Consider the following 27617-nt stretch of genomic DNA (forward strand, 5'->3'; position numbering starts at 1 on the left):
TTAGAACTATGGGAGGGTGAGTAAATGATAACATTATTTTATTTTATTTCATTTCTTGAAACAAACGAAACAACTGAAATAATATATATAATAACTTATTTCAGCCAGTTGCTCAGGCAATATTTAGTTAAAAATGTTAAATATTTAGTACTTAAATTTTAAACTAAATATGTATTATTTATACAAATATTTATATTTTAAAATAAAACAAATTTAATGCAAAAAAAATTAAAATTAAAACCTAAATATCCTAAATTAAAACAAAAACAGAAAATATTAAATTAAAATTATTAACAAACACTTTAATAGTGTTTATCAATGATACAAAAGTAAAACAGTTTCAAAAGAATTTATTCAAAAATACATATTTGCAAAATAGATTTCAGGCACTTGAACCATCAGTTTAGTATATAACACAACAGTGCAGGTAATGGACTAAAAAGAAAAAAAAAAAACATTCACACATAAACAGTAACAAGAACTGCTGGAAATGTTTGTATAAGTGCGACATATTCCATTCAGGTGGATGACCAGTTCAGCACAACAGATTACAAAATTATATACAGGAAAAAAAATATACACATACAAGACTTAAACTTCTGTAGACAAACATGCAATCAAGACTAAGAAACATTCACTCAGACCCAGTCCTTATTTTGCATATCGCACCACAAATCATCTTGTGCACTGCACTTCAACACATTTATGGAAAAAATGAAGACACACAAGGATAGAAATGTAATAAATTAAGGCAATATTTAATCACTTGAGGAATCAAAGTGCAATCCATTTGGAAACATCAGAATGAGTTACAGTATTCCCAGGTACATTCTCCAAATGAGTCCATCGCTTTCAATGCAGGCCGTTCTGCTCAATGTACATTTTGGAAAGGGACGCCGCCATGGACTTGGCCAACTCCTCGTCCCTTTTGCGCTGTACCTGGGTGTGACGGCACCAGTCATCATACTCTGGGTTGGGCTGGCAGCTGTCCAGCAGCACATCATAATGACCATTACTGAGCCAGCTTAACCATATAGCTGGTTTAGACAAGTCCTCTTCACCCAAGTAGTGCACCATGGTTGATACCGTTGGGCTTTCCATGCTACCCCCAGTGGTCAAGTAGATATTCACATTTAGCATCTGACTCATGGCCAACAGCTCCGGATAGCCAGCCCATGTGCCGTACTGCGCCGCATTGATCAGAAACTCCCCGACGTCGCCTTCGATTATGGGGTTGAACTCCTCCAGGTGGTCGGCGATGTGGTGCATGGTTTGCTCTCTCAGCTCCTTGTGCATTGACTGGTCTCCATAAGCTGCCTTGGAAACGGCCCGGTACAGGCAGTTCCCATCTGGGATGATGTGAAAGCGGTATTTCTGCCTGTCGTGGAGGTATTTGTTCTGTTTCTCCACTTCGGCCAGGTAACGGGTAACCCTGTTGTCGACGTCGCTTTTGTTGGGTGTCGCAGTGGGTTCTTGAAGGATGTGCAGCTCGAAGACTGGATTCTCATCTTCAACACTTTCCTGCCTTTCTGGGCCTTTAAGACTTTCAAATGAATCAGATGAGGGGGTTTGTACAGTTCCAAAAGTTCTGGAGGGTGTGGCATCACTTTGCAAACATGGCTCGAGTCTCCTCTCACAAACTCTGTAACTGTCATTATCAAAAAGCCTATCGTAGTGAATTGAATTTTTCTCACTTATCTCATCGTTGCCATCCCCAAAAACGTCTCTTCTGGGGTCTAAATCTAAGACAGAGTCAGAGTGGTGATGCTCATCTCCGTTGACTGCGTAAGAAACTCGGTTGTAATGCGTCTCCAGAGGTCTACGGTTTGTGCGCGGCTCCTTCACGATGTGAACGGGCACAGATCTCTCCACGCCGTCCGGTCGCGTGATGATAATCTCCGCGGTAGAAGTGTAGAAAACCGGCCTCATCGAGGTGGCCTCATAACATGAAAAAGCAGGCATGTTCGAGTCAGTCTGTCCCCCTCGAGACAAATATTCTGTGTGTGCTTCTGTGGCGCTTCCGTTAACAGCGTTTCCGACCACCTCCAAAGAGCTGGAACTTGTCGCTGGTGCGTTATTGGCGACGCTGGTGAGAGTTACGGAAACTTTTCGAGAGGAGCCGGGGTAGTGTGTTAACGCGCTGCTGTACAAGTGCATTTTCAACGTCCTCCCTTTATACAACACGTCTTTGGCCTCGTTGTTACCGAATGATTACAACACAGTCCAAAAATACTATCTGTCATCAATTGCAGTGAATGTGTAGGGCGCGTTTCCATGGATCCTTGTTCCCTGCTGCTACAGTTTTCTTGCGTCAGCCCCAAAGCAACCCTAATTTTAGCCCGCGCACTGGTGGTAACCGGACCCCCCGGTCTCTGACACACCGCCCGAGCCGAGGAGACGACCCGCAGCTCGCGGGAATGCGAAAGATGTGATGTGTCACTGGGATTCTCGGCGCTTCTCTCGCTTCTGTCCGTGTTTACGCTAGCGCGCGCGTCAGGGCGGCGTCGCCAGATTGGAATGCGTGCAGCTTGCCAAGAGGCCGCGGGTTCCCATACAGCTCTGCAGACCACACTGCTTCTCAACAGCGAGGAAGTCCCGCCTCACACAAAACTTCATTGGTCCTACTTTATCAAGAAGAGTTGGCTATGAATCGCCTTAAGCATATTAAAGACTTTTCTAAGAAATTTACGTCCTCAAACCAAAGCTTCAATCCAATAAGTTTATTTTTTCAATACAGACACGCAAATACTTTTCTCGTTGTAGCTTTCATCTCCTGTTTTTCCTTATATGGTTTTAAACTTCCATTTGAAACTACGAGTTCCAGAATTGTGAAAATTTTGCTACACACACACACACACCTAATCCACCAATGCCAGAGTTCCTGAACATTCTGACTCAAGACCTCATCCCTCATGACATCATTTTCTGCAAGGAGAGTCTCACACTATTACTGCACCTGTTCTGAGAGTTAGTCATTCGTTTTTTAGTGGTTCATCTATCTATCTATCTATCTATCTATCTATCTATCTATCTATCTATCTATCTATCTATCTGTCTGTCTGTCTGTCTGTCTGTCTGTCTGTCTATCTGTCTGTCTGTCTGTCTGTCTATCTGTATACAAATTATTAGTATGACAGAGGAAATGATGTCACATGGCAGATCACGGTTAAATTGAAGGTCAGTTTTAAATAGCTTCCACATAACTCTCATACATAGTTCCACTGTGTTCTCAGTTCCACTGTGCTGACATATGTCTCCATAAACTGAACTGGAAGTGGATATGGTCCTTTATGCTTGTGTTACTGAAGGGGAAATATCTAATGTATCTCGAATATCTTCTGCAGCTTCCAAAAGACATCATTTAATAAACTGTCTATTTTATGTAATGCATAGCGTGTATGTGAACAGAATAACAAGGGTTACGCGTCTTATTTATTTGGAATTCTTTACTTCACTTGCAATCAAAATATATAGATTTTTTATATCTTATTTAATCTGAAAAATGAAGACATGAGTTTTTACCAATAGGTGGCAGGCAAATTCTTCTACGACACTTTTGTGCAAAGCGTCTGCAGTTGCGCAATGTAACACCAGGGGGCGCTATTGGTCTCTCTCTTAATCGGATAACAGTAACACGCCTTTTTGACTGCGATGAGTGTTACACAAACTAAAGTGAGATGTCTCAGGCTTATGAGAAATCGTGAATCATCACGTTTTCTCAGATCCACTGCGGAGACAATTAACATAAAGACATTACCTCACCTAGTTCTAATTATGTTCTTTAACAAGGACGACGCAATGATAAGATTTTTGTTATAATATTGCTGCAGACATGGGCTGTTGTTTACTCGTGTGTAGTCAGAATAACCTGTGCTCTTATCATCAACAGTAAATTGAGAATTAAGGCCAGCCAGACGCATGACGCATGCACGCCTCGCATGGAAAACGACCTGACCTATATCCACTGACTCCAAATACAGCTCTCTAAAGCCTTTACCGCCATGTGCTTCGGTGTTTTGACAAGCAGATCACGCTTGCTTTTGAAGGTCTGTGTCTGAATCATATGTTTTGACACATATCTAATAATGTGAGTACTGCGTGTGAGCACGATTTGACGAAAAAACCTGAACTGTTTTGGTATGCATCAAACTGGAACAACAACAGATGAACGTAGGGCTCCATACGCAAGAGAGATAATCAGCGTTAAGAATTCTGAGACTGCTGTGATTTGAATTAGGGACGCGTCACCAGGACAGCTGAAGAAACAAGCGATTCTTGCTTTGCAACCATTTAATCCCAGCGGCCAACTGGGTATCACGCAGCGCTGCGCCAACAGGAAGCATCGCGCACGGCTTACAAATGGAGCTGTGGAACCGAGAACTAATATTTATTCAGAACCGGTTCCATTTTGTAAATTTATTCATGGCGTTCGAATTATTTAAAGGTTCTAGAACACTCGGAACTCACATTTTATGACTAAAAGTCTAAAGCGCCAGTGTTTGTCCGAATCCCGGACAAATGACTCTTTCGAGTCGGTTCTTTTTAATGAATTAAAAGCATGTACAGCGCCACCAGTGCAGTCCGGGTTTCGAACCAATGACTCTAATGAGTCGGTTCTTTTTGGTGATTCACACAGATTTAACGTCCCAGGTCAAATGAATCTAATGAATGACTCTTTATAGGGAATCAAAACATTTTCTTGAATAAATCTGACTCACTCACTTGACAGCAAGTTATTACGAAAAAAAAAAACCTGTCACCGTGTTATTTGTAGGCCTACTCAAACTCGCGAGATTAAATAAAAAAAATGCACATAGTAGCATGTTTTGTAGTAATCGGTGGTATCATATAAAACGTAAAGCTTTGTTTATTTCGTATTTTTATTTAATATTAATACGGCCGGGCTGCATTGATCGCTTCTAAAAAAAAGTCTGTAGGAGGTAGGCTACACTAAAAGGTAAACATGTTTTGCAAAAATTGTAGCAAACTGGTTTTTGATGTGTTGCTGTTCTGTTAAATTTGAAATTATGTCATCATCTTAGACTAATAAGAGACACATTTTCAAAAAGCTAAAAAAGAATCATTAATCGAACCATAATTGTTAAGAAAAATGGGAAGCAAAATTATTACATTCGAATTCCATATCTACTGGCATTCTTGCAACAGCATCATGGACATCTGTCACCTGAAATAAATGCCGCATTGCACCTGATAACACATCAACATAGTAACACATTTTTTGCCATATAATCACGAGTAACATCCAAACATCTGTGACAGAAAAATAAAGCGCCATTAAAAATATTGTTTTGGAGTAGGGCGCCTAACAGAAGTATGCTGATGAAAGCAGTCCCAAATATATCCCTGCCATGTGTCTGCCTCTTGGTAATGTTAACCTACATTCATAATAAACCCGCTTCCTGTCTCTCTGCCGCAGTCATTAAAGGGAAACGTGCAGGAACTAGATCCAATTCAATGTCCAAAACACGGCTCCACAAACACATTCCGCGCGCTGGATCTTTCTCTATACGCGTTTTAGACTCGGATCGGTTTGTCAAAAGCCCTTTTTCTGTCTCTTTTTATCCTTTTTGTATGTCTGATGTCAGATTTTTCCCTCTTGCCCTCGGAGGGGGAGGATCTAACCGCGTTGAGTCACGCAGCTGTCAAAGATAGCTGTCACCCAGTTTCCACATCAAACACTGAATGAGACGCGCAGCCTGTCCCAGGTACCCGACAATGTGTTGCGTCTCCGACAAATGAAAAACGCGCTCCGCGGCGATTCATCGAGAAAAAGAAACATTTCGCTCGAGACTTTGTAACAATCTGGAATAATACAGTTGTGTGATTAAAGCGAGGAAGAATCGACCTCCTTGTTGCCAACGTGAAAAGGGGAATTTTGACGGACATGAAGACCAAAAAGGGTATGTATCTTCTCGATATGGGTGATAGCGGCGATATATGATAGATTTTTATCGGTGATTGTAACGACTGGATAGAACTTGTCGATGATGGTTGAACAGAAAATGTCTGGCATACTGCTATTGTTTTCCGCTGCAGACAAAACAGCCTTTTTCTCACCATGTGCTGTCGGGCTGTCACGAGCCGTTTCGCGTTATTAACGCGCGTGTTTTTATTCACTTTAATTTTGTACAAACATGCTTATGTAATAGTCGTGTTTATTTGAGATGTTTTAAAGTGCTGTTTCACCAAATCTACAACTGTAACTTCAAGCAGTCTCAAATGTAACTCTTCTAAGGTTTGTTGTGCATTAAAATGCCTTCATTTAATAGCCTTTGGCTTGGAAAAAAAATGTTCACGAGCTCAGTTTCTCATAACACTGACTCAAGTTTTGTTATAGGAATATGAAGGGAACTTTCCAAGTGTCGCTTTTAGTTTGATGACTGCTCTCTTTTTTGCTTTCACTGCATTTGGACATTGTGTGGCGGTTTCAAATGTGCAACAATAATTCCTGACCTCCTTTTGTGAAGTTTGTGTATTTCGCGCTGCTTCCTCGAGGCGACGCTTTCACATTCCCTCCGACCTCGTGTTTCTCGCAGCACACAATAGAGCCAGAGTTATTCTCTGTTATTAAGTTAATATTTCTCAAATATTATGGCGTCTAACCGCGTGGAGAGTCGTGTCAGCCTTTCATCTGTCACCTGGCGTGATTTCATGAGTTTTCATTTTGTGAAAAGTCGAAAAAACTGAGTTTGAAATGTCCCACAAGCGACATTCTTTTGTTCGGTCTTGAGATTTGCAACAGGTTCCCCTCCCCCTCCTCCCCCTCCTCCTCATGTAGGCCGGCGATAAAATTACTCTTCATCTTCACAAGTTCAGTCATTTTCTCACACAACATTAAAGATAGATATGTACGTGATTTCGTTTTTAGACCGTGAAGCGTCCCACGCGCTCGAGCTGAAGTTGGGGAAAGTTTTGTTTCACTTACAGACTGCACATGAACTAAAAGTCCCCCTCAGCACTCTCAGTGAAGTGTGTTATTGACAAACTAACCGGTTTATGATAAGCATGAACAATTAATAATATTCAAGTCATAATTATAAGCAGGAAAAAGTTGTCAGTTTAGTATTTAAAGGGATAGTTTGCCAAAATCAAAACTCTGTCATCATTACTCACCCTCATGTTATTCCAAACCTGCATGACTTTCTGTCTTCCACAAAAGGGGTTGGTAGGCATTAGTTAAACATCTTTCTGTTTAACATCACATTTTTTGTTTAATAGAAAAAAGTCATGCAGGTTTGTGTAAATAGGTAAACTGGCCATTTAAGTGAGTTTTAAAGCAAAACAGTGTCTTTAACCATTGTTTGTTCCAGTTTTTGTGAGTGTACAAAGGCACAATGAAACATTGACACCGTTTACAGTCTTTGTGACGCCTCCGCTCCAACCATGAATCACATGGCTTTGCTTGACAGCAGGGATGTGACACATCAGCTGCCACACACACACACACTCTCTCAGACACACGCTTATACATGCATACAGACGGCCAGGCGCTGTTGTGTAGCATTCAGCGGTTGGCATTTTGGAGGGAGAGACAGTGTGTGTAGGATAGGGAGAGGAGGAGGGTCCTCAGCAGGGGTTGGGGGGTTGATGTTTGACTGGGTGTCTTTTGTCCTCCTTCACACACATGGGTACACACTGATTCCCAGCTTACTCATTCCCTGAAACAGACTATTACAAACACATTACTATTACATAAACCTAACTTCGTACTTTTTCTGGTTCTCAGCGCCTTCATGTGCACATATAAAAGGAATAATGTTGTAAAATTCATAGTTTTTAAATAGTGATATTTCACGTCTCATGACTATAGGTGTGTTGGCGATGTCCGGAAGTGAGACAGAGGATGAGGACAGTTTGGATGTGCCTCTTGACCTCTCTTCAAATGGAGGAGTGTCAGGGAAGAGGAAGAGGAGAGGAAACTTGCCCAAAGAGTCAGTACAGATACTCCGGGACTGGCTCTACCAACACCGCTACAATGCCTATCCATCAGAGCAGGAAAAAGCCCTGCTGTCCAAACAAACCCATCTCTCCACACTACAGGTACAGAACATTTTCAGAAAGTGCTTGTATTTGGCCTAGTACAGTCCAAGGAAACTAAAAACACTACAAATAAACAAAAGAAAAACTGCATGTCACCCAGCCAATCAGAATATACAAACTTGGATTATCAGGGAGTGTTAAAACTTTCAGGCGGTGTTATTTTTGTATGATTTATATACTCTTATAGTATTTATTAATGATTTGTTTTCTTTTTTTTTAGTTTGAACAATTTTAGCGATTTTATTTTAAGATTTATTTGACCTTATTTTTGGCTTTATTTCAATTAAAATAAATACGATTTTTAATAGTTTGTTAATGACAACACTGTTTCAAGGTCTAAAAAAATCTGAAAACAGAAAAAAAATCTGTGGTGAAGATTTTTCTAGTTTTAGTTTCTTCTGACGTATTTTAATGTCTAGACATTGCATTTGTGAATGGCATATCTAAAACACTGTATATAAAAAATTAATTAAAAGATGTAATATAAAAAAGTGGATTGAAAGTCATGGAAAATCATTGGCCAAAAGGTTTGGGAACCCTGAATAAAAAGGGTTGGAATGACCCAAAGCAGTTTCTGAAGTTATACTTCATAGAAGGTCTGAATTTTCTCACGACTGCTTGTTTCCGTCAAGAATGCGAAGGGGGATTTTTCAGTTTTCTGCTTTGTTGATCAGTAATCTATTTATGCTTCACAGGAGAGCAGTTAGCTGTCATCAATGTCTAGTTCAACTGACGTGTGAAGGAAACCTAAAGGTTCAATGTCATAACTAGCAGAGAGCCAAAAAATGCGTCAGAAGAAAGAAAGAGTCAGCTCTTTTTGCTAGCGCTAAAAGATCACACATTCTATTCCCACTGAGTTTTAGCGTCATATAAACAACACTTCCTGTGAACGCAGTCAATGGAGAGAATTCCTGTGGACAGATGAGTGAATAACTGTTTTGAGTCATCTGAGATGTGGCCACATAGAGAGATAGAGAGAGAGAGAGAGAGACTTGCTTAGACACTGGGCCAGGAATTTCCCCTGCGCTCAGCCAGCTGTCTCACTAACAATAGGGAGACACAATACACACGCATTAACATAGTGAAGACTACCAGGCTCAGGCGGACCGTTGGATACACAATACAGCCCCATTACCCAGAGAGCCAAAGAGGCTTCTCTTCTGAAGAGACTCGCTGGAAGACAATACAGGAACATTACCATACTGAGGACTGAATCTTGAAAACAGGCTCTTCAGATACTGAGAAAGAAAAGTTAGAACTCAAGTTATTTCATTATAGCATTGTGCCAAGTGTGTTTATTAGGAATGTATGCCTGAATAGAATTGTAAAAGGAAAAACAGCTTTGCTTATTTTGTAGCAAGTGTACTAAGTTTAAATATATAAAGCTTAAAATGTAAAGTTTGAAATATAATTGGGGTTGTTAACATTTACAGTATTGCCTGATTGTGTACAAATACTTTTATTATCAAAATAGACAGTAAATTAAATTAAATAAAATTCAACATTAAGAATGAATGACACGTGTGAAGAATTTTTATATAATTATTTGATGGTTCCTTGATGAATAGTTTATTTTAGATTTTAAATCTGTGTGCATTTTTACTAAAACTTTCATGTAAATTATCATTTATCTGTGGTGTACAATCTGCATTGACTAAAAAGGCCAACAGAGTTCAATTGTTGATATAAACTAAAGGTGTTAACAGTTGGCTGTTACCTCACAGTAGTAATTGGCCTTTTGTGGAGATCCACACTGAAGTCAAGCATTCACATGTGTTTTCTGTAGTCTGAAATGTTGGATTTGCATTCGAGTAGATCTCAACGCCCCCTCAGGTGAGACTTACCAGAGCCGTGAAAGATACAGCGCTATTAGCATGATTAAGGCCTAAAGACCTTAGGGCCAACAAAGAGCACAATTTGAGGGATAAAGGTGAACTGTTACTTAGGTGATCGAGAGAAATCTTCACCGTCGAGAGCTTCCTGATTTCAACTGCCTGCTCAGCTTTTTAAAAGAGGAAAAACAAAAATAGAGTCAGAGAACCATCACGTTAACTCATTACATCGTCATGAATTTCCATTTTAAAGCGAGACAGTGTGCAAACAAAATTATTTTTAGGACTATAGGCTTGGAACTTTGGAAAATTAAGAAGTGGTAAAAGTTAGAGAGAGAATGTGAGGTTATTCTTCCTTAGCAATATTTGGTTTCTTAAAAAGTATTTATATTTGTTTATTTTAAATTATTTTTTTTATAAAGAATAATTAAATATTTAAAAAATATATATATATTTTAATATAATTAATTAAAACATGTCTTTTTTATTTTCTGATTCACTGTTTTAAACAACAAAACAAACATTTCCAATGTAGTGCAGCTTGTTTAGCATATTTAGATTATCCATTATTGGATTGTAGGACATAATATATGTTATGGGCGTAAATAAAAATATTGATAACGGAATAAAAATGTATGCCATAAATTGTCATGTGATACCAATATATTATTGTATGTGATGTATCATAATCTGTTCTTCTCTCTACAGGTGTGCAACTGGTTTATAAACGCCCGGCGACGACTCCTTCCCGAGATGCTCCGGAAAGACGGCAAGGACCCCAACCAGTTCACCATCTCGCGACGGGGCAGCAAGGGCGGCGAGATGCTCAGCGACAACTCCCAGTCCCCAAAACACGGTATGCTCGCTAACGGAGAGGACCGCAGCAGCTACGAACCCGGCTCGCCTCACCCGACCAGCAACACACCCACCTCTAATGGTTACTCCAAAAAGGCCCTGTCCCCCAAAACACCCCCCTCACCCGGACCTGTCTTACCTAGACCCTCCGTCATCTGCCACACCACCATCACCGCAGCCACACAAGGAATCGGCACGTCGACGCGCCTCGGGGTGGAGGGGGCCACGGAGCTGCCGCTCACAGACGCGGCCAGCCTATTTGGGTGTCGCGGGGAGGGGAACGTCAGCCCCCAGAGCGGCCTGTTCAACACCCCGCCGCCCACTCCACCCGACCTCACCCAAGACTTCAGCGGCTTCCAGTTGCTGGTTGACGTGGCGCTGAAGAGGGCCGCAGAAATGGAGCTGCAGGCCAAAAAGCTCCTCGCCTGAAGACAGAAAAAACGGATGGATGAATGAAAAAGCTTCATCGATGTTTGTTTCTTGCCCCCCAAAACCGAACTCCACAGGGAGTTCAAAAAAACTTGACTGAGCAACAGAAAGCAAACAAGCATGGCCTGATCATTTCTATTTTTGGTAAATGTAAATCAAATTGATGAGGATTCCTTTATGTAAAGCATTTCAAGGTGCCTTGGCAAGTCAGTTCTTTCTTTTGTATTCCATTTATATGTAAATAAATATGTATCTTTTTGTTTTGTACACAGGGGACCAAAACCAAACACAGTAATACGACTTCCTGTCTTTCCTTATTTTTACAAGAAGACAAGCTCTTCTCCCATTCCTCGTGAGTCTTTTTTTCTCGTTTTCAGAGATTCGGCTCAATGATTGTGGATTTTGCCTAATTTTTAGAGAACACGTCTGATAGTCTGCCTCGTTTTTTTGCACAAAATGGCAGGTCATCTCAGTATCTTATCAACTCTAGCTTTCTCTCCGACAGACTCTAATCACTACTGCACCGGGTCATTCTGTGTCTCATAGATGTTCAGTTTTTTGTATTGTTTTTTGTTGTAAAGTTTCTGATGCTGTTAGTACGTTTCTTTTTTTCCATTCATTACTCTTGAGGGATATTCAGATGTAGCAGAACTATAGTCTGAGATTTCCTCTGAATACTCAGTGTAGAAATGGCCAGTGAATGTGCCCACATACTCCCCACCCCAGCCCTAAACACACACACACACACACACCTTAGACAAATGAGCTGGAAGAATGAACACTACATGAATTGTATTACGTTTTTTTTGTTTGTTTCTCTTTTTTTGGTTTATCAAGTTGAGACCACTTTCAAAGGATAAAAGGAAAGAATGGTTTTATGTCACCAAATATGTTGATTTCAAGGTTTTGGGACCTTAGACCAGTGCATTTACAGTAGCCAATGTGACATGATGCCCAATGATGTGACTTCTCCTCCTTACTGTGCAATGTATGTGGCAAATAGGGGTCACACGGTGTTTAAATAAAGTTTTGTTTTCTACATAATGGTCGTTCATCTCCTTTCTTCAGCTTATTTTTAACTACATTGTTCGATAAGTATGTTCATAGTAAGGTTCTTGCATTCGAGGCTGTTTTTTTGCCTCTAAACAAAGAGTAGCATGGGAAAGCTTAGCCTTAAGATTACAGTTCTTTCCAGTAGTGTTTGAAAAATGAAATAGCATGTAAGGCCTGACAGGATAGGTGGATTGCTTTCATAAAGCGGAAGGCAGCATGAGCAGGTACATCCAAATGAGGTGATTTATACCGATTCACCCCTGCCCTGCCTTGACATCTCATGCATATTAAAGGCATGTTCCTACAGGCTATTGCTAAATCATACTGACATTCTTCTGTGTGTAAGCTCTACAAGAACGCCAATTAGCATAATCCTGCATTTAATTAGCAGTAGCTAAAACCAGACGTCAGCGATGGTTTGCCAATGGCGTCTGTGAGAGTGTGCATGTCTGTGTATCTGAGCACAGACAATAATGACGGATTAACAGGGACACGTCTGTCCTGGATATTCAATCACACTCGGTTAGACAGCTGTTCTTTACTTTAGACTTCTCACTGGGCCGAGATCCAAACAAACAACTCAAATGGTCATTGGTCTGCCTGGGAACTAGTGATCAAAGTGATTAGCAGCTCAAAGCAGTTAATTAACTGAACACCTATATTTAAAAAGACATGACATTCTATTATACTAAAGACATTTGAATGGAATGGATGTCTCTCACACATTAGATGTTGTCTGGGTTCATCTGTAGGGGATGCCTGAAGGTGTCTACTAATAAGAGTCAAAGAAGATCTGCTCTCCTACTCAGGCCTCAGGCAGTGATTTAAAACTATGAAGCCTAGTTAATAGTAGGAAAGTATGTAAAAGCTAATAGGAAGTTTAAAATCAGCAAGATTGTGAGATAAAGTCAAAACTGTGAGAAATAAAGAAATGCACGTCAGCATTGCATTTATTATGAGACAATTATGAGACAAAGACAAAAAAAGTTTAAAATTGTGATAAATTTGTTGCAATTGCAAGAAATAAAGACAATTGTGATATCAGTGTCACAAGTGTGAGCTATGCATCTATTACGAGAAATAAAATCAGCTGTGACATATGATTTTATAATTGTGAGATGTCACATAAGTGAATAATTTGCAGTCATAATTGAGCAACAGTCATCATTTTAAGATGTTGCAACACTTACAAAAAGTTTTTGAGAAATATAAACAGTTGGACAGAGTAAACATACGTTTATTTGGAAATGAATCACTCAATGGCTGTGAGCGTCTAATGTTTTAATGATCAAAAGTTCATACACGTGCCATAACATCAACAGTGTTGTTACAATAAATACAAAATGTAAGTAGTAAGATATCCTTAGATGTAGGTTACATTTACAATGAAGAACATTCATGTATTTACACAGTCATTTTGATAAAGTTTATGCTTTTACGAGAACAGTAAATACATAATATCCTGCCTTCCAAAACATTGTGGTGGGTGCACAGTCCACATTTTGGCAACAATACACAGTCTAATCTTCTATTTTGGGAGATAAAACCCTAATAAGTTATCCTGTTGCCAGATATAAACTGATATTTTCACATCAGTGAATGACAACAGTTAAGAAAATGAGATTGTGATCACTTTCGGGCAAAAACTTAAGTGCTATATTGTCTCACAAAATATCTCTCATAAATATATTTTTAAATACTAAAACTGAAATGTAATCTATTCATATTTCAATAAACATATTTCATATTTCACAAATAAAATTACATGGATTTCTTTTGTGTTAATCGCTGATTGTCCAAAAACAAAACGATTCCTAACTTTGGTGTAAATTTGGACTGTAAATGCCATGAAAGACTACTGAACACATTGATACAGAAATATCAATATGAATGGGTATTTTGTCATCACTATTGAATGATTTAATTGGTACGGTAACATCTCCAGTATAAGACCTCTTCATGATATACACATACACAAACACACACGCGCACATTCACACACACGTTATATAGTCTCCCCTGAGGCTACGTTGTGCACGACTATCGTATATTCATAAATTAAGGCCGAGCGTTTAAACATCAAACAAACATTAACCACAGTAGAAGGGCTCTAGTGCATAATAACTGGAAATAAGAGTTTAGTTAAGATAAACACTAACAGGATCAAACTAAAGCCAATGCAACTGAACTGTCTATGAAAATAGAGAATGGCTGCACATTGGCTGCTGGGAAATTAATATCAATATATATATATATATATTTATAGTGATGCGTCTATCCACAGTGAAATATTCTGAGAAAGAAAAAAGAAATAACTCTGTTTATTTAACATATTTAACAAGTGCAAATTAGTATTATCAGTTATTGAAAAATATGAGACAGTGCAGTTAGGTTTTGACTAGTACAGAGTAACCCGTCAGTGCAAATAAGATGCAGCGCTGTTTACAAATCAATTACATGAGCAGCACAAGAGTGTGATTCAATGGTTAAAGTAGGTTTACTTAAATAGAAAAATAATAAACTGATGTTATGTGCTCTGCACTGATACATGTGTTTACTTGCTCTGTCTCCGCATGGTTGCTGAAAGTATATACATCTTTGTATAAATAAAAACAAAAGAAATGAGCTGATCTATATTACAAAGTATCAACTGTGCTACATATCGGTTGAAACAAAAGAGATGCCTTCAGGTAAATTAGGAAGCACTTGGGGTACATGCACATGATGTGGAAAAACACACACACACACACACACACTTGACTGACTTGGCCGAGGTTAAAGACTATCATGCTAACTTGTGATTATAAATATAATGAATAAATTACTCATCAAAATTTGAGTTTTTAACTAAAAAGTGTATGTATTACATTTATCGAGCTGTGACATTGCAGTTGCATTATTTAAAATGATACTTTAAGCATTATTGAAAGTCAAAAGCAATGCTAAAGAGGGAAAGGATGGTCTGCAAGTTTAAATGTGTTTATTTGGGTCTTAAATATTTCTACAACTCCATTATAAAATACTGATATTTTACTTTATATTCATTTATACAAACATTTAGACAAATATAGTGAGGAGCTATATTAGTAAGCAGTCAGGAAGGAGTTTTATATTTCATCATTTATATATTTACAAAATATGCTAAATAATGTGCATTTTTTAAAAGAATCGTATGCCAAGTTCAAGAAAATGTCCTAACAGGGCACGATGTGATGAGTTTACTGCCAATATAATTTGCCCATACTGAACGAAAAACTGTGTGAGTGACATCACATGATCACAGCCAATCAGATGTTTAATGTTTAGTTATGAAGAGCAGATTAAACCAATGAGATTTCACAGTGGGCGGAGCTATTTAATGCCATAGAATTAGAAAATGTCCTGTGTTGTTGTGGCCGTTCACACTGACAGCGATTTTATTGCTGTGAGGAGTCGCTGTTATTTTAAATAAGCCAGAACAAAGTTAAAATATAGTTATGATCAATCTAGATAAGATATAGCCACAATGTGAGGAATAAAGCTGCAATTGAGCAATAAAGTAGAATTTTTTTATATAAATTTGCAATTACGTTCAGCCACAGTTACGAGAAATAAAAACTCTCTGATATATTTATGAGAGCAAAAGTAATAAAATTTACAATTACGATATAAACTTATCACTTAAAATTGGAAAAAACATTAAGTAAAGTCAAAATTACGAGAAAAAATCTCTTGCGATATAGATAATCCCAACTGAGGTATGTATAGCTACTAATAATGTGATTTATATAAAAGATATAAAATGTAATTGCGAAAAATAAAGTCACAATTACGATAGAAAAATCACAATTATCACCTAAAATGAAACTATTATAACCGCAATTATATGAAGTAAATTCTCAATTAAGAGATATAAAATATCTTGTGATATATGGTCACAATTGTAATATATTGTGACTATGACACATGAAAACACAATTGCGGGAAACAGTCACAATTAACATCTAAGACCACAATTACATTACGTTAAATCATAATTATGAGAAATAAAATCTCTTGTGATATACTGTTAGAATGTTAAACGCAGTTGTGAGAAATAGCCCAGTTATAATTACGAAGTCGCAATTAACACAAAATTATAATTACGCTAAATCACAACAATCACAATAATGCTATAAAAATTCACAATCCATAAAGCGACAAATGTCACTTTATAGATTGTGAATATTTATTTCATAATTGCGACTGTTGTGACTTAGTCGCAACCAAAAGAAATAAAGTAGCAATTCATTGATATGGCCACATTGCACCACCTTGTTTATGTCACTGAAATCTTTGAAAAATAAAGATTTCGCATCACTTCATTGCTGTCAGTGTGAACAGAGCTCAATGCTGAATGAAATCCCTGACTGCCTGTATGTAACGTTTCATAACGTGACACATTGCTAATTTATGAATGGCTAATGAATCAGAGCTGTGAAGAGTGGCGTGTTCTGACAGCACTTCTGTCAATGACGTGAACACGTTAAGCAGTGACAGATAAATATGTCACATCTGATAGATACAATGGACATCTATGTCAGTCAAACAGGTGAGTGGCACTGTTGAGGGGAGATGATAGGGAGCAGACAGGAAAGGAGATAGGATGGTTTGAGAGGACGGGAGAGGATGACCGAGTGGGAGGTTGAAAAATATGAGAAGAAAGAAGAGAAGAGGTGGTTTTTCCATTCTATCCCCTGATACTGAAAACAGAACAACCTCGCCCTGTCTCAGAGGTGCAGGGTGACACGTGAGAGAGTTTAATACATGGGCTAAAAGCCTGACACACACATTTACATACATACACTGAAAATGTGGCTACATTGGCGTTAAAATCTTCAGAAGTGATCAGTATGTTGCCCTTTTAGAAGTTATGTCCTCTTTGAGAACACAAGACATATGGCTCTTACATGGTAACGGCAAAAAACGACAAATGAAATAATAATATTCAGTAGTGTGCATTATTTGGGTAGTAATATCAACAGACGTAATAATAATATGTTGTATTTTAGGCATGAATATTTTCATATATATACTGGTTATTTAACAAGTAAATATAGAGTGTCTAATAGAAATATTAAAAGTCTTTGGGAGTTTAACAAGGGAGCTACATCGCAAATGGCAGGATGGAAGAAGAGAGTAAAATTAAATAGTAAATACATACAGTAGAAGCCCACAGTGAAGAAACTCTCTTTTACACAAGAAAAGAGGAGTGATTATGTTACAGCTACCCTGCCTTTGTCATTCAGTGCTATTGTGTTATGGTTGAAGATGTGTGTGTCTATTTAGGCTTCTGAGCACCCGGAGTTCAGTGTTTATAATCGTGTTTGGGCCTCTGGGATGTATATTTCGATGCTGTCGGCGCATTCTGTAGCAGAGTTCTGGCGCTGAGAGGCAGCAATGCGTTTAGCCGCTAACAGCCGCTTACGGGCCTCCAACCGCTGGGAGCCCTCCAAAGACCGGTCTCTCACTAGCAGCACGGGACCTTTCCCCGGTTTCCTGGGTACCGGAGGGGGCATGCGCCTCTCCTGGACAGCAACGACAAACTGGTTAGTGCCACTCCTCGACGTAACACAACACTGCTAATGCATGCAATTGTGGGGGTCATCTGTTGGGTCATCAGCAATATTTAGTTGTGTTTGAGTGCCAGGCATCAGCCAAATACATTAAGTGAGATCTTAGCCATTTTTGCCAGCTAAGAGTTCAACCCATTTGGCATGAGATGAACGGGACCACTGGATGTAAACCACATGCAGTGTGCAATTTGGGAGCATCGCCTCAAAACCAGATCACTGTCAAACACAGAACACATAAAACAAATAATATGAAAATGAGCAAAACAAATCAGAGGAAAGCATAACACATGCAGCATTCATTAATAAAATAAGATAAACATTAAAATAAAATATTAAATAATGAAGCAATAGACCTTAGAGTCAGAGTACATGTCATATTTAATCGAATGCAAATACAGAAAACTGTCCGTTCAATACATTAGTGCTGAAATTCTGAATAAAGTACTGGTTGTTCTTTTCCATACAACTCCTAGAAAAGGAACTGGATCTGTGGAGCTTCAAAAAGACACAAAAGCACCATAAAAGCATTGTTAAAGTACTCCATGTGACTTGACATCTGCCCTAGAACTCCTTGGCTTGTTCATAAGAGTTTATGAGAGAAGTAGTTACATCTGAATCACAAACAAATCATTATTTTGATTCATTTAATGATTATTTGGTTCAGCTTACAAATTTTTAAAACATAAACCAGTTCACAACGGTGATCCAAATGATTCGGGGACAAATTGGGACTGATTCAGTTCACAACTCAATGACTCAGTTTCTGATGACAGCAGTTAATAGCTCATATGACTCTAATTTAGATTTGTACTTCACAAAAACATATTGTATGACTTCAGAAGACCAGGAATAGAATGCACAAGACATATGGACTACTTTTATAATGCTTACATGCTGTGTTTGTGCCTCAGGCCTCAGGCTTCATTCATATGTGATAAATGATCAAACTGTACAATTAGTCAAAACAGTTAATTTTGGGGAAAAAATATACCAGTTTGGAACAAGTAAATAATGACAGAATTTCAATTTGGGGGAACTGTTCAATACAGAATGGCATATTGAACAGAATCCTCTTCCAGCTCTCACAGTCCTGTTTTTGTTTGCATTAAATAATACGACATCTACTCTGACTGACATATATCGAACAGTTACAATTCACCAATCATTTATTTTGAACATGCCAACGAAATGGTTCTGCACTGTATTTACACTGCGTGGCAAATTCATATGCGTCAACTGTGATATTCTTAGCCATTTTTAGAGAGTGTGTATTGAATCTGGATTTGTGATGTCAAATCTGTACCTTTCTCTCAGGAGGCTCCAGTGCTTTCCAGTTGTTAGCTTTCAGCTGGTGTAGCTCATCAAACTTCAGGCTGATGTTCTCAATGGACAGCTGCAGCATGTCCCAGAATCCTGCCAGATCTTGAGACACAGGCCGTGGGTGGGCATTGGGATTCTGACAGCCAGAGAACAGATTATACACAAAACATCTGTTAATTAAAAAAAAAAAAAAAAAGACATAATATCTAATTGGGTAATACTGATTTAATGCTGCTAAGGCTAACATGGCCATTCAGGGGCGGAGCTACCAAGTGCAGCTCTGCTCTGATTGGCTGATGGATGTGCGCTCCATACATACCAAGTTTTCTTCACAGAGCTGCCGGAACTGCTGGAATTTCTGCGACATCAGCAACTGAGCGCTACCCACCGCACTACGAATCTTGCCGAGAACTAAACACAGACAAAAAAATAAAAAAAATAGAGAATCAACTGTGGAAAACAAGTTTAGTAAAAGAAAACTGGATTAAGTAGCTTGAAAAGTTGATGAGAGCACAGTATGAGAGATTCTATGCAGTAACACAGTAGTGAATGTATGTGTGTGTCGCAAAGGCTTAGTCACTCAGTTAATGTTTAAATGCTTTCTCTTTGAAGTGAGAAAGGGTCATAAATATCTAAGGCTTGGCAACCCAAATGCAGGAACCAGAGGAGCCATGCACACCAAACAAACACCCGCCAAAGCCAATGAGCCAAGACACTCAAACACACACGCACACACACACACACACACACACACAGATCAAGAATGTGATGTAAAAAGATAGCTTAAGAGTGAAAAAGAGTAAATAGCATATCAGATTACCAAACAGGGGAGAATTCTCTTAAAAGAAGCTAATGTTTGCCATGCGGGGGTCATATAAAGGCTTTTGCTGTGGCCTGAGGAGTGACTGCAGCGTGTCTCTGTGGACTGGAGGCATGAGGCAGTTTAAACAGAGATCCGCCAAAATGAACTCGCTCTGTTTAACATATGCAGCAGCAAGAGACCATATGGCAAACAATGTGCTGTCATCGGACAGATTAGCATATTTTATGTATTCAGGGAAAGAGGGAAGGGTTAGCGAAGAGAGAGGGAGTGGAAGGAGGCAGATATAGAAACAGTGAGAGGAAAAAGAAAATATACAGAGAAAGAGGGAGCGAAATAAATGAGGGAGACAGGTGGCTCCCTGCTGGTAGAAATGTCTGGTATGTGAGAGGGAGACAGACAGGAGATAGATGAACAAGCAGGCTTTGTGACTGACACGAAGATGGTCACTGCGCCGTGTGTGTGGGTGTGTGTGCTTGAGCAGGGAAAAGGCGGGAAGTGGGATAAAAAGAAAGAGTCCGGCCGGAAGTAACCAGACTGTGAAATGACCTTGTGCACCGGTAGTTTTGTTAAAGTGGCTGATTTTTCTCCAAATGACTTAGACACAGTCTGTACAAATGCATCAAAATGACTACTTCACTTTAAAATAACATGGTGGAATTGGAAATTCAATGGTTTAGCTACAAAAGCCATTTTGCTAAAATTACTTTCCTGTGTAGTGTAGAATAACTCCGAAAATTGTGAGCTGCCCACATAGAAAGGATTTATCAAAGATGCATTTGGAATGTTAAAACCGAACATGCAAATCTCCCAAAAAAGTGATATTGAATTGAAAATTATGTAATGCTGTTGAAATTAGCCTATGATGACCCAAAATGCTGTTGAATCAGACATTTTAAATGAGCCTACAGTGACCCAAAATGCAACTGAATCGAACAATCTAAATGAGTCTTCAATGACAAAATGCTGTTGAACCGAACGATCAAAATTATTCTACAAAATGCCGTTGAATCGAACATTCTAATGCCCAAAAATGCAGTTAAATCAATATTCTAAGTGACTATAATGCCCAAAATGTTGTTGAATTGAACAATCTAATTGAGTCTTCAATGAGCCAAAATGCTGTTGAACCGAACATACAAAATATTTTACAGAGACCCAAAAAGCAATTGAATCACACATTCTAGATGAGTCTTAAGTCTTCACCAAAATGCAGTTGAATTGAACAATTTTAATGAGTATATAATGCCCAAAATATTGTTGAATTGAACAATCTAAATGAGTCTTCAGTGACCCTGTCTAACCTAACATTTCAAATTATTCTACAGTGACCCAAAATGCAGTTGAAACGCAATTCTAATGCCCAAAAATGCAATTAAATCAAATATTATAAACGAGTCTTTAATGAACCAAATGCAGTTGAATCGAACATTCTGAATGAGTCTATAATACCCCAAAAAAATTTGAAGTTGGCACTGTACATCTATAATCAATGCTGTCTAGATTGGCAGCCTACTACTTTTTTGATAGTCATTATCTCAGAGTTACTCACTGTCTTCTGGAAGCTCATTCTCTCTCTCATCCTGCTCCATCTGTTTGCACCACCCCTCCATCCTCTCCACCTCTGCTTGCAGCAGTTTCAGAAACCAGCGTCCGTCCTGCGGACACACAGACACTCCACTCGCATATTCCTCATCCATGGCTCCATCCATCCAGGGGTCTGGAGGGGGCAGAATGGAGGGATCAAAGTCCACGTCGGTGAAGTCATCTTGGACACAGGCATGGTAGTGGTTCCCAGAGCCCTGGATGCTGACAGTAGAAGTGGCTGCATCTCGGGATGGCTGGCGGACAATGGGCCCCTGGTGGGTCTGTATGAACTGGTCGTCGCCATGACCCTCCAGAAGGTCAAGATCAGCTTGAACGGCAGTGGTGACGCTGTTGGAGCGTGTAACTCTGCGGTAGCTGGAAAAGAAAGATGAACCATGTTGTATAGAGTTTGTGTTCAAACTGTTGACCAAAATCTGGTGAGAAAAAAAAAAAAACACTGTTTTAATAAGGTTTTTATGGACAATTTCATTAAGTCTCTTAGGTTCACCAAGGCTGCATTTATTTAATTAAATATGCAGTAGAAACAGTAAAATTATCAGATGTTATTACAATTGAAAATAATTATCAATTTAAAAACAAATTAAATGTAATTTATTCCTGTGATGGCAAAATTGAATTTTCAACCATAAGTCCAGTGCATAGTATATTAGTTGTTGTTTTTTACCCCAAATTTCTTTCATTAATAGAAAGTTCTTTTAAAGAATAACATTTATTTGAAATAGAAATATTTTGTAACTATGTTTTTGGTGTCACTTTCAATCATTTAATGCATCCTTACTGAATAAAAGTATTAATTTCTTAAAAACAATTAAAAATAAAAATCATGCTAACCGCAAACATTTGAATGGTAGTGTATATTTTTCAGAATGTTATTTTAAAAATAAAAAAAGTTGTTATAATGGTAAAATGTGGTTAATATGCTATTCTAAAAAATAAAAAACAATAAAAATTAAATGAATGGAATGTCTATTTACACTAAGCGCAAATAGCCCGACTTGTTGGCAGAGGCTATTTACCCTAACTACGCCTACCAATGTGTGGTTGGGCTACACAACATTTACAAAAGATGCCGGTCAAGCAACAGCAGCGGTAAGTAAGGTGCATGGCGGTAACTTTCGACGTGACCACAATTGGCCAAAGTTCGAATCTACCTTTTGCCGAACTCATTCTTCTCCCATTTCCCATCACATAGCAGTTTGGAAAAGCATTTATTTTCAATAAAAATATTCGAAAAGTGGAAATAAAGTGCCTTATGGGTATTTAATTATAAAATGTAAATAGTGTAGGTTTATTGTCCCAATAATGTAGCATCTATTTAATCATTTTATTAAAAATTATAATTTATACTCAATGTTATTATTTAATTACTACAATACTAAGGTGCAAATATCTGCCACTATTTACACTAAGTAGGATCTATTATTTACACATAGCATAAAGAAAATACTATTTTTATGTGTCAATAGAATCTATCCTTATTTGCAATTAGTAAATAGCATATCACTAAGAAATACTGCTATTTTCACTTTGTGTAAATAGAATCCATTGCTATTTCCACTTAGTGTTAATAGCATCTGGCATTTAGTACAAATAGCCACTGCCAAAAATTAAATAATTAAGAAATGTAATAAAAATATTACATTCTGTAGCCAAAAATTCCATTAAAATGAAGTATAAACATACCTATGATGCTTAAAAATGCTGTGAAATGAAATGTTACCAATGCCCCATAATGCTGAAAATGCTGTAAAAACAAACACTTCAAATACTTAAGATTTAAAAAAAAAAAAAGTAAATAAATAAATACAGTAAATGGCTTGTAATTTTCTGTTAAAACTTTATTCTAGGTAACTGTAGACCATGATATCAAATACAAGTGTAACAAACACACAGACACACACCTGTAGGAATAGAGAGGGATAACATATCAAAGCGATCTGGCTTAGATCAGCTACTCTGTGTTTGCCTGGTGTGTGTGTGTATTGGAGATGTAGGACACCTGCTCTATTCAGGTGCACTGAAGCACACTGACATCTCTCACCATACCCTGAGTGTGTGTCGGCTGTGTGTGTCTGTGCATCTGAGCGTTTCAATTTTGGCTTATTAGAAGGCACAACACAAAGAATGATAGCACATAAATTGTGAGGATTTCTTTCATTTTTTCATGAACTGAACGATCATTATTTTCACCCATCCTTCCAATAATCTGTGCCTGTTCTCCTTCACAACATACTGAGTTCTGATATCTGTTTTAATGATTTGTTTCCTATTAAAGACCATTTTAGATTGTTGGTGTGTGTGTGTGTGTGAGGCCTGTTTCATATCAGTTAACTACTTCCTGTGGAGAGGAAGAGAGACAAATAAAGGGCACAAGAGAAAGAGAGAGTGTTCATTTCTTGTTCCGCTCACATGGTAGTAATCATTGTAAATCATATCATAAGAAAGCATTTGTGTGTGTGTGTGTGTGTGTGTGTGTGCGGTTCTCATGTTCATAGTTAAATGTAACTATGGCAGACTGCTTTACAACAGATTATTTTTACATTTGAACCTAAAACACATAAAGTGGCCCCCAAAATAGCTGGACACTTAAGCCACAAATAAAGAAGGAACAAATTTCATTGTATTAGATGACAAAATATTAAACCAAATGGCAATGGCAAGAAATATAAATGACAAAACAATATGCCTAAATGAGTTAATAATGATTTCATTATTGTCCATGATGATGATGATTAAAACCTGACTTCATACATCCACTCAAAATCACACTGATATCAGTTTACCATGCTACCATGACTGGAAATTGTGTCATAGCCAGCCAATCAGGTTGAATCTGGATTTTCTATTCTATATGTATGAGATGGTCTGATTGAGGCTGAAACTAACCTAAGGTGGACCCAGAGCTTTACATATTTCCCAAAGCTATCAATAGACACGAGAACACCCACACACATTCATTTTTCAAGATGCTTCTCCTAGCAAGGGAGGGCCACATGTTAAAGCCACTAAGACCACCACAGCACCAAAACCTCTGAAGGGTGTGACATGGAAGACACCAGTGTCAGAAGTTCACTTTTTTATTATTACCAGAATTATATATCTATTTTTCCTTTATTGTTTTGTTTATCTTACATATCAAAATACACATCTATCTATCTATCTATCTAGACAAGTATTGGAGCTCAACAGTTTGTCAGTACCACATATGTCTTTGTACCTGCTATAGTGCACCTCCCCAGAGCAAAAGAAGCCAGACGTGATTGTTTTGGAGCTCATACCTTAATTTCCTTAGTTCCTACTGCACTAAGGAGGAGGAAAAGAGTGTATGACATGCTAAAGGAGTCTCTACGTACAGTTCAAAGGCTCTGACTTCAGCAAGAAACAAGAGCAGACCTGTGCTAGGAGAGCCGTGTGTGTGTGTGTGTGTGTGTGCCAGTGTTTTACAGCTGTATTCCCTCTCAGTTACAAAGGCATGCTTCAGCAAAGTCCAAATACCGGCGACCTGTGCGTGTATGTTATGTGTGTCCCTCTCTCCCCTTCTAGGAATCTGCTGCCCTCAACTCAATGCTGGCAGCTACCAGCCCAAACCTCATATACATGTGTACACATATTATATAGGCAGCCATACTATATAGGCAGCTCCCTACTAAGACAGCATCTTAAACACAATCTGTAACAATCTACCTTAGCGGAGACTGATGTTAGCGTGTTGCTAAACTACCAACACAATACTCTAATATGATAGTAAACAATCCAGTTTTAAACTGATCTATTTTAATACTTACCAGTATTGAATAAAATAACCCTCATAACACACTTACATCATGGAGATGTCTATTTGATGTCTGCATTTAGATCTGCAAGATGTATTTTTAATTTGTTCATCTGCAATATTACTTTAAGACGTTTTCTATCAGATGTCAAATTAACGTTTGAGATTTAGAATGTATAAAAAATCTGACATATTAAAGACATTCATCAGATGCTTTACAGATGAGGTGATCTTTAACAGACATATATTGCAGACATACGTGTGGCTATCTGGGAATATTATAACCAGCATTTCATGTTAGCATATTTGCCAAGTTAAAAACACAAATAGTCTAATAAGCCAATACATATACACAGATATTGGGTAAAATAGTATATGTTAAATACTCTATTGTAATACATTTCAGCATTAAATTAATTATATATACAATGTTTCAGCGTTAGCATATTGCTAAGCTAATCACACAACACTCTTAACAGTCTATAATGCATAAAAATGCATAGCACACATAAATATAGCCCATTTAAACAAAATTTGTATACATTTCAGTACTTAATGAAATATATTTATAAATAATATTGTGATGTTAGCATGTTGCTAATCTAACTACATACCTAACATTTGCAAGTATTTTAATAGGTAATTTTCAAAGTATAATAATAAAAATAGTATTTTTTTAATTCCTTTTTGTACTGAATGTATGTAATACATTCAGAAACAACAAAATGTTAATAAATAATGCATTATTTATGGATTCTGTTGGTTATGAAGGCTATTTGTGATATTGTTTTAAATCTGACAGTGTAACATATTTGCTTTGGCATTTGATCTGTACTCTTGAGCAGCACTTTGGCTACAAGGCGGTGATTTTACGACGCTTCGGCTGGACCTATAGCAGAGCTTTAAGGGAAACATACAGAGACTGAACATCTAGCGGCCTCTACCTCCTCCTGTCATTATGTCCCTCCCTCTCACAGGGTGCTAAAACAGGGACATCTGAGGGTGTGCGAGTCAGAGAAAGCAAAAGAAAGCAGGAGAGAAAGAAGTGAGACAGGGGGTCGATACTTGGCCATGTCTGTGACCCAGCAGCCTGCCTGCTTCATAATGGGCACAGCAACAGATGGCCAAGCACGCACACACAGACACACCCGCATACACACACAGAGCAGCTGTCTCTCTGCCTCCCACTCCTTTACCCTTTCAGGAGGCCCCAATGTCCAAACCACCATGATAGGGACAGCTGCATGTGTAAAACAGAGACAGAGAATGGGAGGGTCTTTGTCAAAGGAGCATGTGCTTGAAATGACAACTCTCTCTCTCTCTCTCTCTCTTTCACTTTCTTTTCTCTCTATTACACCTTCCATTCTTCAACATTTACAGTCATTATCCTCACATCTGTAATGTTTTAAGTGACTTTATCTTATTTGAATGAGCACATGTTGGGAGTTAAAGTATGGAGATGTAATGGAATATGCTGTGTGTGTGTGTGTGTGTGTGTGTGTGAGAGAGAGAGAGAGAGAGAGAGAGAGTGGGAGTAGATAAACTTACCATCTCTCCTCCTCTACTTGAATGCCGACCGACTGAAACTTGCAGTGCACTTCTGATTGGTTGGTTTCCTCAGGACCGTCCACCTAAACACAGACACACACACATTCAATATAGGCGTCAGAAGTACATTCGGAATTATTTTTGTCAGATTTGCTGCTGCAAATATGCTTGTCTTGGCCTATCTAATTTGTCAGTAAATATTTTAGAATTAAATGTAGATGTAAAATGTGCAAATTGTACACTACATTGATGTACACTTAATAATCAGAATATACTGCAGATAATGTTAGGGGCTGTGCTCCTAAAAACCTAGTGTGCTACCTATCTAAACAATATCACAGTGTATACTGTATAGATGCTATATGGTTGTTGTTAATAGTTGTGTCTCAAAACTCAATGTGCTTACTACTTAGAAAGCATTTCTGGGCATCACAGCATGTAATGTATTTAAGCACATACAAAAATCTGAGAATATACTACAGATAATGGCTGTGTTCTAAAACTCAATATGCTGTTCACCTAGATGATAGCATATTTGGGCATCATAGTGCATACTACATGTATGTCTACTTAATAATCAGAGAACATAACAGTAATAATGGCTGTGTTTCAAAACTTTTTTTAGGCACAGTGTACATAATCTTAGAGCATACCTAATAATCACAGTAAACCTATATTCTATAAAAAATGCCCAGCTGAATTTGGAATAGCATGCTGGCATACTA

General features: G+C 38.2%; 3 protein-coding genes across 5 annotated transcripts in view; 1 reads left to right on the plus strand and 2 right to left on the minus strand.

Moving 5' to 3' along the window:
- Nucleotides 1–339: 339 nt before the first annotated feature.
- On the minus strand, nt 340–2486 carry LOC306864651 (uncharacterized protein). The gene has a single exon (XM_079408786.1). The coding sequence runs from the start codon at nt 2155–2157 to the stop codon at nt 853–855; it is 1305 nt and encodes a 434-aa protein (XP_079264912.1). The 5' UTR covers nt 2158–2486; the 3' UTR covers nt 340–852.
- Nucleotides 2487–5693: 3207 nt separating this feature from the next.
- Nucleotides 5694–12219, plus strand: LOC306864647 (homeobox protein TGIF1-like). Its single transcript, XM_079408783.1, has 3 exons — nt 5694–5921; nt 7832–8061; nt 10602–12219. Exons 1-3 carry the CDS (start codon nt 5906–5908, stop codon nt 11175–11177), a joined length of 822 nt encoding a protein of 273 aa, XP_079264909.1. The 5' UTR covers nt 5694–5905; the 3' UTR covers nt 11178–12219.
- Nucleotides 12220–17563: 5344 nt separating this feature from the next.
- LOC306865244 (disks large-associated protein 1-like) overlaps nt 17564–27617 on the minus strand; it is a gene marked incomplete at both ends in the record, with an annotated part of 41364 nt that continues 31310 nt past the window's right edge. For 2 of the 3 annotated variants that reach the window (XM_079409740.1, XM_079409738.1), the window contains 5 exons: nt 17564–17776; nt 19128–19280; nt 19464–19555; nt 21517–21926; nt 26893–26975. In XM_079409740.1, coding sequence (XP_079265866.1) covers nt 17564–17776; nt 19128–19280; nt 19464–19555; nt 21517–21926; nt 26893–26975 — 951 coding nt within the window. The remainder of the gene's footprint in view (nt 17777–19127; nt 19281–19463; nt 19556–21516; nt 21927–26892; nt 26976–27617) is intronic. The other variant, XM_079409739.1, reaches the window with a different exon arrangement.

The sequence above is a fragment of the Barbus barbus genome (assembly GCF_936440315.1).
Source record: "Barbus barbus genome assembly, chromosome: 46".
In the NCBI taxonomy this organism is placed as follows: domain Eukaryota; kingdom Metazoa; phylum Chordata; class Actinopteri; order Cypriniformes; family Cyprinidae; genus Barbus; species Barbus barbus.